General features: G+C 32.4%; 1 protein-coding gene across 1 annotated transcript; it reads left to right on the top strand.

The window, feature by feature from the left end:
- The first annotated feature begins 7,388 nt into the window (after positions 1-7,388).
- Positions 7,389-8,603, top strand: LOC131018999 (uncharacterized). The gene is made up of 2 exons (XM_057947685.1): positions 7,389-8,291; positions 8,376-8,603. Exons 1-2 carry the CDS (start codon positions 7,389-7,391, stop codon positions 8,601-8,603), a joined length of 1,131 nt encoding a protein of 376 aa, XP_057803668.1.
- Positions 8,604-12,059: the final 3,456 nt, after the last annotated feature.

Raw genomic sequence — 12,059 nt, 5'->3', positions numbered from 1 at the left:
ATGACGCATCGTACCGTTATCTATGCTACTATACATAACGGTTTTGAAACCGTTGTGTATGACGTATAGAATAGATAACACCACTATACACAACGATTTTTTTGCTTATAGATAACGGAAAAAATCCGTTATCTATGAGCGTTTTTCTAGTAGTGGCATAATTGTTAGTGACACGAATTTTAATACTCCCTCCGTCCACGAAATAAACTCCTACTTGCCCTTAAATATTTGTCCACGAAATAAACTCCTACTCTGCTTTTTGGACAATTATACCCTCCCTTGCTTTTAAATTTACTACACTTTTATCTATTGGGCCACTTTATTCCACCATTACTTATGTAATTAGTCTCCCCTAAACTAATTATTGTTGTTGTTGTTGTTGTTGTTGTTGTTAATATTAATATTGTTATTATTATTATCCTTATTATTATTGTTATTATTATCCTTATCCTTATTATTATTATTATTATTATTATTATTATTATTATTATTATTATTATTATTATTATTATTATTATTATTATTATTATTATTATTATTATTATTATTATTATTATTATTATTATTATTATTATTATTATTATTATTATTATTATTATTATTATTATCCTTATTATTATTATTATTATTATTATTATTATTATTATTATTATTATCCTTATTATTATTATTATTATTATTATTATTATTATTATTATTATTATTATTATTATTATTATTATTCTTATTCTTATTGTTGTTGTTATTATTATTATTAGTATCCTTATTATTCTTATTATTATTATTCTTATTATTATTGTTGTTGTTGTTGTTGTTGTTGTTGTTGTTGTTGTTGTTGTTGTTGTTGTTGTTGTTATTATTATTATTATTATTATTATTATTATTATTATTATTATTATTATTATTGTTATTACTATTGTTATTACTCTTATTCTTACTCTTATTATTATTATTATTATTATTATTATTATTATTATTATTATTATTATTATTATTATTATTATTATTATTATTATTATCCTTATTATTTTTATTGTTATTGTTGTTGTTATTATTATTATTATTATCAAATTGCTAGTTAAAGATTAGTAAAAGTAATCACAATACATAAACACTACCCTTTTAGTCTTTTACACCACCTTTCTACCACCTTTTTCAGCTTTCTTAGTCTCCGTGCCGAACCTCAACTGGGAGTTTATTTCGTGGACGGAGGGAGTATATATTAGGTAAAATATGTTATTAGTGAAAGAAGAGGTCCACTACTATTAATAGATGAAGAGGTCCAAAAAAAATTAAAATACATAACATATTCAATATGCATATTAAATAAAACGTTGCAACAAGATCTTTCATTTGTTATATTCTATGTAAAAACTAGATTTAAAATGTAAAGTTATTTCAATATAAATTTAAAAACATATTGCATTCTTCAATGAAATAACTTCTTAGAAGGAGTGTTTCAACTTAAAACACCTAAGTTGACTCGCAAGAGAACGAGGTCAATTTTAGGGTAGTAAGCTAACCCAAGTCGATTATCAAGGAAAGCTAAATAGGGAGACTACTTGTACCACACACACAGAAAGAAGAAGGGAAGAAGAAATCCTAAACATTCTAATCACAGTTTGGGTCTGGCACTAACTCTACAGAACTGGAAAATAAAAACTAGAGCAGAATCCAAGAAGAGAAGAAATACGTGATAACATCAATGAAGATAAACTCGCAGATACTTCTAAATCCTAATATAAAGCATGAATTCATAAGCAGATAAGAACTGAAAAGAAATTCAATTACGTAAAAGCTAGAAATTAAATTTTGCTTAAATGAACCCTAGAATCTTTAAATACAGAAAATAAATACAGAATCAAAAACAGTAAAACACAAATTCCTAATTACGCAAGTAGAAAACATTCTGAAATAAATTACTAGAAAAGATATCAAAAACTAATCGGAATACACAGCGTCACAGAAAAGCAGAAAATATCTAATTACTTCCAACTTCAAATACGCAACAAATTACAATTAAACTACAGAAATCTTAAATCTAAGTTCACAATCTGTTTTTCAATCCTAAAACACAAGAAAATTCCACAGGAAAACAAGAGAATTCTGGAGCCCTAAGTCAATTCTCACTCAAATGTAACCGTCCTCCCCAAGTTTCTTTCGTGCCTTTTTAATTAAAATCTCGAAATCACTCAAAAATCGCACTCGGAGGCCGCATGGGATCGGAGGCCGTAGAGGCACTGCGGCTGCAGAGGTGTGGTTTTGCAAAAAGAGGCTGCAGGCGCAGCAGGGGCTGCGAGCGCAGGGCACTGCGGGCGCCGGGATGGCTGTGGCCTCCGTGCTCCAATTCTTGATCAAACTTCTCCACTTTCCCTCCTCTCCTATCTCTTCCAAGATCACTTCACAATAAATCTCTTCCATGACAGTCCTACACATGCACCAAATAAGCTCACAAACGCCCAAACAAGAGCACGAACATGACTCAACAACAAACATAAATATGCACAAAATCATAGCAAAATATGCATAAACAAGGAGTGATACAAGTTTTAAGAAAAGGTTGTTGAAAGTATTAGGAGTGGCGAAAATGTATTGTAATTAGTATTGAAACTTTGAGAGTGATGAAAAAGTGAAAAGTAAAGGTAAATGAAATATTATAAGTGGTGAGATATAGTTAGAGTAAAAAAAAAATTGTGAACGTCTGAAAAAGAAAAAATAGAGAGTTCTTTCATGGACAAGAAGATTATTAAATTCTTTTTTGTCTCTCTTTATTTTTCATTTTTTATTCTGTTGAGTTGGGTTTGAATCTCAACAAAAAAAATTGTGAAAAGATGAGAATATCGAGTTAAGAACAAGAAAATTTTAAGAAAACTTGTAGAGGAATGAATTTATTTATTTTTATCTATTTCTTGATAATAAACTAAGACAGTTCCCTTACATTGGAATATGGTGTTTCTATGTATAACCTATTGTATAAACATAAGACTGAGGTCCATTTAGCCCAATTTCTAGATCCAAATGATAGTACAAACATAGTTTAAATTTCACATGTTTTTATCATTCAACACTAATCATATCTCATCGGCGTTTAAGTCTGTTGAGTATTCTTTTGGATTTGACTTCTATTTTCAAATCTAACTCCTTTTTTTAGGTCTAGATTTTGGTCTCCAAATCTGAATTCTTTGTCCTAACTCTTTAATTTGTATAACTCAATTCTAACGAATTGAAATTCACGATAGCTTCTTGAGCTTATTTTTAACCTGCAATTTTATTCAAGATAACTTAGGGATGACTTTACGAATTTTACAATTCTTAACATATGTGTCGACATATAGAGATATAACAGTTTTAAAATAAAACTCCAATAGAGAAATTAATGGAGAAAATTAAAGCCCATTCATTGAACTTATATGTCGTTTTGGCATAAATAAAGTGATTTCTATATGTCACCTACTAGACTTGATGACAAGAATATAAATGCAATTAACATGCCATTGTATTCAAAGTAAATCAATAACTAACCATTTGCATTTTAAACTTTTCCATTAGAGGGGTGAACACAAAAGGCATTAAGGCGATAAAAACATGTACCACAATGGTACACTAGATTTTAATAAAGTGAGTGTTAAATTTTTATATAGTAGAGAAAGACTCCACCAAAATTTGAAATGAGTGATTGAAATTGAATTAAGAATATATACTCCCTCCGTTACTGAAATAAGTTTCTCTTTGGGGATGACACAAATTTTAAGGAAAAGTGGTAAAATGTATTGATAGTGGATAAAAATATGTTATAATTAGTATTGAGAGTGGTGAAAACGTGAAAAGTAAGAATAAATAAAGTATTATTAGTGGTGGGGTAGTTGTCCAAAAATAGAAAAAAAGAGGAACTTATTTGGAGGACGTACCAAAAAGGAAAATGAGGAACTTATTTCAGGGACGGATGGAGTATATTTTTTTAAATAAAGGATATTCGTAAGGATAAAAATAAGAAAAAAAGGTGGGATGATGTCTTAAAATGGAAAAGACTGTAATTTTTATGAACACCCAAAATAACCAAAATGTCATACTTTTTATGGACGGATGAAGTATGAGCTATTACATCATTAGCTCATTTTTTTTGATAGAAACGTAAGGTTAATAATTTTTATTTTACTTTAAACTACTGAACATGCTTCCTTACTTAACTAGTTTGACAGTAAATATGAAGTTTCAAATCTCAATTACCATTCATGCCACCTTTCATCCTTTAAGTTTAAATGCCATGCCACTATCAACATTACACAATTCACCATAAAACAAATTCGAACAAAACTTTAAATTCAGAAGGACAATAAGAATTTCGCTTATAAGATATTTCAATCATTTTACTATTCTCTCTCTCTCTCATCGTCCCTCAAAGTTAGTTGTGTAATGAGTTACATAAAAAATGAAGATTTGTAAGAGTAATAGTTAATGAAATTGTTACCAAAATTAAAAAAGCGGAAGATGTTTAAAGGGTTGGAGAGAGTATCATTTAGTAACACATTTTGCTAAACCACCACTTAATTTAAAGAGTTTACAACATAATTAACTGTACACCAATGTCAGAGAATGAACATGAGATAATTATAGGACGACATGATAAAAAAATGAATCCCAAAATTTGACACAAGGTAAAGCATGCTTCCAAATTTCCAATGAACTCAAAGATACTTGAACATCATCAAATTATCGTTCCAAAAATGGAACAAACTGTATCTCCCAGATTTTCGAATGTGAGAAACACGGAATCAACTATTTTTATATTAAGAAAAATTCCACATGCATTAACGCCAAGTCTTAGGCTTTGAGGAAATCAGTAATATGCTGCATCTATTTAGTTAGTCACAGGGCCGTTTCTGATCGAAAATGGGCCCAGGGCGAAACGTTAAAAATGGGCCCTATTTAGGTAACACTATAAAAAATACAAAGATAACATTTTTTTTAAGTCAAATAATAACATTTCAATAGAAAAATGCATTTGTAATTACAAAAAATGACTTCTTCTCGTCTTTTGACTTGCAAAGTCATCTATAATATCATTTGTTTCAAGACTTTCTAAGATATCTTTCTCAATACATAAAATTGCTAAACCATTTAATCTTTCTTGTGACATCGACGATCTCAAATATGTCTTCAATAAAATCAATGATAAGACAATAATAAAAGAACAATGGCACCTGGATAAATTAATGGTAAATGGTTGAGATATCAAATATCAGATTGACGATTATTGCACTTTGAATTATCCCAATTCCCAAACTATTTGAGATCAAAATCTGAAAAATAATTAATATAATGTTAGATTATATATGCTAACAGATAGTTGGAAATTGGAATTGGATAAACAAGTTACAAGCATTACCCGATAATTGGATAAATAATAAAACAAATACATGCATTTACAAAACAATAAACAATAAAACAAAAGAAAGGTTAAAAAGAGACTAACCGAAAGTTGGAATTTTGGACCAACGAATTTCAGCAGATCAGAATTCAGATTCTCAGAAGCCTCTAAGATTTTCTTGTATTTCCTGACTTCTGAGTTCTTCGATTCTTCAAAAGAATCTTACAATTTTGGACCAACGAATTTCAGAATTTAGGTAACTGAGTCTGAGATTGCAAAGCGAAAGCGATTACTTTGGGCAAGGAATTGAAGATTGAAATCTGAAGAACAAGATAAAACTGTAGGATAATACAATCTATAATTTCTCCTATTTATCTTCATGACTCTAAAGGTTCAAAAATTATTGGGAAAAGATTTTTGAGAGAACGGCTGGATTCTGGAGAAGAAGATGAAGAATCGCTATGACTGCGGGAGATACGAAGCGTTGCAGCGGCAGAATTAAAGACGCAATTACGCTAATTTGCTTTAATTAAAAGATACTTGGGCCACTAGGTAATTTATTTTCGCATATCACATTAAAAGATAGTACTTGGGAATATAATTTTTTGGGCTATAAAATTTATATGGAATGTAAATTTTTAGGGCCTTAATTTTTTTTTTTGGCAGATAACAAAAAAAGGGCCTATAATAATATAGTATATATAATAGGATATAAAAAAATTTGGGCCCCCGAAAATCATGGGCCCTGGGCGGTCGCCCATGCTCGCCCGCCCTCAAAGACGACCCTGGTTAGTCAGATGAAACAATACAAATACTAAATCATTCCAATAGAAGATATTACGTATATGAACATAATATAATGATTATTTCCAATATTTCAATAGCTTAAAACATCAATGGAGCTAAATTTAAATACCAAACAACATCGTCCAAATATCAAAATGTCCTCAATTTTAGTTTTGACATCGGAACAAACGCAAAACTCTATCCACCAATTTAACAAAATCCTTAATCAGCGCCAATGGCAATAGGGATTCTCTAACGAGATTTATAACTTGAGATATAAATTCTTAACTTAGAACTTTTATAGCCTTTCAATAGATTTTCAAGCGATATTCGCTCTTGGATCTTAAAAGGAATATAATTCGACACGCCTGCCAATTTAACTCATGTTTTGTGGTGATACGTTTGCCATGGCTGCCAGAATTTTCTTATCGGATATGAGAATTGGTGAATTAAAAATACTAGGCTGATATTTCTCTGTGCATTTTACATACAATGAAAGCGCATGAACTTCTTGTTGTTGTTCGAAATAAATAATTATAGGGTAAAATTTAATTTGAAGGGTATAAGAAAATTGAATTTGTGAGTAGTGTTGAGAAAAATAATGAGAGACCGAGCTTTCTAATATTTCTCAATAATACCTCTTTTAACTCATTTACTTGCTTACATCACTCAAGGCTTAAGCTAAGGTACACATATATAAAAGAGGTTTGTATTATTTATAATGTAATTTCATCAAAAAAAAAAAAAAAAAAGAGTACTTAGAGCATCCGCAGCGCTGGGTGCGATGGCCGGATCGAACCCGGCCTATCGCACCCAGCGCCGTTGCTGCACCCGGGTGTGGGGGGGGGGGGGGGGCGTTGCTTCGCACTCGTGCATAGTGGGAGCGAAGGAGGGGGCGTGTAAACACGCGCCCCATTTCCGAAATTAAAAAAAAAAAAAATTAAACGGTCATTTGACCGTTGCCTTCAACGGTCTTTCGGCCGATTTTTTTTTTCTTTTTTTTTTTTCCTTTTTCACCTATATATATCCCATTCCCTCAATCACAAACACTACATCCACCAATTCTCTTCAACTCTTAAAAAAAATGTCTTCAACCACCAATTCTTCCAACAATAATTCTTCCTCAAATTCTTCATCCGACGAAGAAGTTCATGTTGATCCCGCACAACTTCCTCATCTTCCCGATCCTACTCAAGCTCCCGATTTATTTTTTATGAGATGTGCTGTGAATTTTATGACAGTGGCAAGTTCATATCGTTTCGATCCACCTCCACCACGCCCGACGAAAAAGCGGGCAGTGATTCGTCGTGACCGTGAAGGTGGAGCCGAGCGCCTCCATCGCGATTATTTCGCCGTCGAGCCTGTTTATGGGCCACAATTCTTTTGCCGTCGATTTCGCATGAGCCGGGAGTTGTTTCTACGCATTGTCAATGCGCTAGAAGTCGATCCTTACTTCCAACAACGTTCGGATGCTGTTGGCCGCTTAAGCTTCTCCCCGATCCAGAAGTGCACTGCCGTTGTTCGACAATTGGCATACGGAACTTCTGCTGATTGTTGTGACGAATATCTCCGTATAGGAGAGTCGACGGCGTTGGAATGCTTGAAGAAATTCTGCAAGGGCGTCGTTTGTATCTTTGGCGGCACGTATTTGAGGCGGCCAAAAACTGCCGATGTGCAACGCATCACTGCAATGCACGAAGCCCGCCATGGGTTCCCGGGAATGTTGGGGAGCCTAGACTGCATGCATTGGGGATGGAAGAATTGCCCCGTGGCTTGGCACGGCGCCTACACTCGAGGGGATCAAGGCGAGCCAACAATTATATTAGAGGCCGTTGCTTCACAAGATTTGTGGATCTGGCATGCATTCTTTGGAGTCGCTGGGTCCAACAACGACATCAACGTGCTCCACCAGTCCACGCTATTCAACGATGTTTTAGCAGGGCATGAAGTGGCTGTGCACTTCCTCGCCAACAATTCTCACCACACTCGAGGATACTACTTAACAGACGGCATCTATCCGGACTGGCCGGTGTTCGTGAAGAGCTTCCAGTTTCCGAACGATGAGAAGAAGCGAAGGTTCAAGGTGATGCAAGAAGCTGCAAGGAAGGATGTGGAACGAGCTTTCGGTGTTCTTCAGGCTCGGTGGGGTATAATTAAAGGACCGTCGCGTTTGTGGAAGGCGGAGCAAATGAGTTCGATCATATTTGCATGCATCATATAGCACAACATGATCATTGAGGAAGAAGGTGGAAATGCAAGTAATTTTGACGGTGACGACGGCGAGGGACCAAGTTCTACTCCTCAAACACAATTCAATTCCGGAGCACCACCGGAGTTCGCCGCCTATATGGCACGGAATGCAAGCTTGAAGGATGCACGATTGCATGCTCGCATCCGCGACGATTTGGTTGTGCATATATGGGCACGCTTTGGTCCGGTTGACCCGTAGTTCGATTTTTTTAAATGCAAGTAAATATTTGTTGTTTTTTTAATTTTATTTGTAATGTTTGGATTTTTAGTTGAATGAATTTTATGTTGTTAAAATTGAAGTTGTTTAATTTAAATTGAAAAAAGAATAAAAGTAAAGAGAAAATGAAATTAAAATCTATTGCACCCGGGTGAGTGCAATACCATTGTTGGAGTGGGTGCAATAGAAGAGGGACCCATTCTATTGCACCCACTATGGGTGCAAGCATTGTGGATGCTCTTAGAGCACTTCCAGCACATCATCTAACTGTATCACTAACTCTAAATTTAGGCTAAAACAATTGAAAATGAGATAAAAGTGCATCCAGCAGATCCCCTAAATTGGATGGGGCCCACAAAATTTTTTACACCTACCTAAATTTAATCTTAAATTTACACTCACCCTAAATTTATTTTAAGCTTATAATTAGTAGGGTCCACACATAATTATTGTTTTTATGTAGAAAATAGGAGATCTGGTGTATGCATCTATAAAATTGAGATCCTAAAATTAAATAGAGAAGCTTTAGGGAGGAATATAGGAGCATAATTTTGAAATTTCGGCTGGGAGTGCTCTTAGCCATGTTCTAGATAATTCTATTTATTTTATTAAGGCTCATTTGATACGATGATTAGGGTGTATAATATACATATGACACCCTAATAATATGTTTTTTGGTAAAAAGTAATACTCCCTTCATCCCACGAATCTTAACACGTATTCTTTTTTGGGTCGTCCCACGAATCTTGACACATTTCCAAATAAAGTACTCCCTCCGTCCCAAATGAAATGACCTATTTTTTTTCGGCACGGAGATTAAGAAATGTGTATAAAGTAGATAAAGTGGGTTGGTGGAAATCATTTAAATATTAAGTATAGAGAGAGAGAGTGTATTGCCAAAAAAGGAAACATGACATTTCGTTTGGGACAGCCCAAAAAGGAAAACATGACATTTCGTTTGGGACGAAGGGAGTACTAATTAGTCCAAAAATAAGAGGTTCTAATTATATTCTCTCTCCTACTTTATCACTTTATTACTCTCTCTCTCCTACTTTGTCACTTTTATACTTTGTTACCTACACACTTAAAACACTAATCTACAACTCCTTAATTCTCGTGCCGAAACCAAACATGTCAAGATTCTTGGGACGGAAGGAGTACAAGATACACGATCCTTTAAAAGTTCAAAAATATTATATGGGCTTGAGTGATTCTGTATACTTAATACAAATATTAATATACTCGTACGAAAGAAGTATTATATTTTATAAATATTTTAATATATTTGATTAAATGTGATAATTTTTTTGATTTGTTATTAAAATATAATATTAATATAATATTTAACAAAAAGTATTTCAATTAAATATATTACACTTTATTCCATGCACGTGATAAATTAATCCTAAAAATTATTTTCTCCGTCCCATGAAGCGTGATCCATTTCTTTTCGGCACGGGAATTAAGAAAGTGGTATTTTGTGTGTTAAGTGTGGTAGGTGAAAAAGTGAAAAAGTGAATAAAGGGTAAATTTTTTGTCATTTTTAGAAACAGGTCAAGTTTCGTGGGACAACTCAAAAAGGAAAGTGGGTCACGTTTCGCGGACGGAGGGAGTATGTGAGATAGTAGTATTTGTTATTGCGAATCCTATAAATATGTTCCTAGTCAATGGGATAGCGTGTGTCTGAGAAGGGTCCCCACATGTTCCTATCTAACTATGATTATTTTCAACTTTCTGTTGAGGCCAGCGCCAATCACTCCATCATTACACAACAATGCTATATACTTATGTATTTTATACTTTCACTCGCCATTTTCTTTTGTAACATCATATATACACTCCCTATTTTCTTCTGTTTGCCCTTTTACGCTTAACTAATTTTCACACGACTCATCAATTTTCTACTTCTGTGTTCCATCTAATCTTCCAAATTGAAACATTTTTATGAAGCAATACTGCTTATATATTATGTATATAAATAATACTAGCATATTTTAGTAATTTCTTTCACTCGTGATTAATACTTAATTGATGTTAATTATTCGAAATAGTATTTTACATTTATAACTTTAACCCACAAATTACAATTAAATTAGTAAAATTCAAATTTTATCATTCCATAATAATAATAAGAAATTCCCATAAATATATTATAGTACTAATTTACGAAGTTGGTTCACTAATTTTGACTATGCTTTACATAATTTGATTGTTTCAATTTCGTTTTTTTCACCTCTTTTGATTTGATTAAAAAAATTAGGAAAAGCAAACAATGGAATGAAACGTTCGCAAAAAAAATAAAATAAGAGTTATTGACGCTTAAATACACGTACGAATTTTGGACCTATTTTAGTTTTTCCCACAAATTTTAAAAGTCGTCAAAAAATATATGATCTTTGACTCATTTTATTTTTTCCCAAAGACTTTGATAATTGTCAAATTAAGTAAAACATAGTCAAAATGAGTTAAAGTTCGTTTACTTTTTGATTCAAAATTCATGGAAAAATCAAAATGGCCCCAAAGTTCATGTATTTAGGCGCTAATAACCTAAAAATAATAATAAAAGGACTACAAGACTCACTAATTTTAGTTATATTTTACTTAATTTGATTGTTTAAATGTCATTTTTATTACTTATTTTGGTTTGATTGAAAATTTTCGAAGAAAATAAAGAAACGAAAATGTTGACAAAAAAATATAATAAAAGTATTACAAATACTTAAGGTTATTAGATAAAAACATACTAGTTTGTAACTCATCGAATTTTAATGAGATATCGTTTTTACGTTATAATTTATTAGTGAAAATTATAAAAATAACTTTATATTCATAGCTTGGTAATCGATTTGAGAAGCTCATTCGAGCTCGTTTGGTTCAGCTAAATAAATCAAAATTTATAGCATGTAGACTCGTTTGCTCGTGAACAAGTTTATTGAGTGATTTAATTTGAAAAATAAAAATTATTAATTAAATACAATTGTTGTAAGAAAATAATAAAATATTATGCTATTATGGATCAAATAATCTATTTGTCAAAAGAACATGGTTAATATTTTAAACATATTTGAATTTGAATAAACTCGTGAGTCTCGAAGTATTTGGTAAATAAAACTCGATATTAAATAAATCAAGCGTGATCCAAATAGTATTCGATTAAGCTCGATCGGTTCAATTACATCTTAATTGTAGTTTGACGATGCTGATTCCAATAAGTCATGACACGTCAAGTTTCTAGTGTGATCAAATCTTTCAAACACAAAATCCACGCTCGAAGTTTTTCTTAGGAAAAAATTCTACTGTTTACAATTATCAGTCCTAAAAATTGTCTAGTTTGTCGAAGCCCGTAGCATGTGGCGATGCAACCAAGAGGATGGGGAACTTGGTGTGCTTTAGATTTAGTCCACGTTTGTTTGAGTGTTTTTAGAGGTTGGAACGAGA

Source organism: Salvia miltiorrhiza, chromosome 3 (genome assembly GCF_028751815.1).
Source record: "Salvia miltiorrhiza cultivar Shanhuang (shh) chromosome 3, IMPLAD_Smil_shh, whole genome shotgun sequence".
Lineage (NCBI taxonomy): Eukaryota > Viridiplantae > Streptophyta > Magnoliopsida > Lamiales > Lamiaceae > Salvia > Salvia miltiorrhiza.
The sequence above is the reverse complement of the archived record's forward strand: the minus strand, read 5'-3'. Positions and strand labels throughout refer to the sequence as shown.

Coding starts and splice junctions, on each gene's coding strand:
- LOC131018999 (XM_057947685.1), top strand. CDS start 7,389: ATGACAGTGGCAAGTTCATATCGTTTCGATCCACCTCCACCACGCCCG. Junction 8,292..8,375: donor GAGCTTTCGGTGTTCTTCAG/GCTCGGTGGGGT, acceptor TGCATCATATAG/CACAACATGATCATTGAGGA.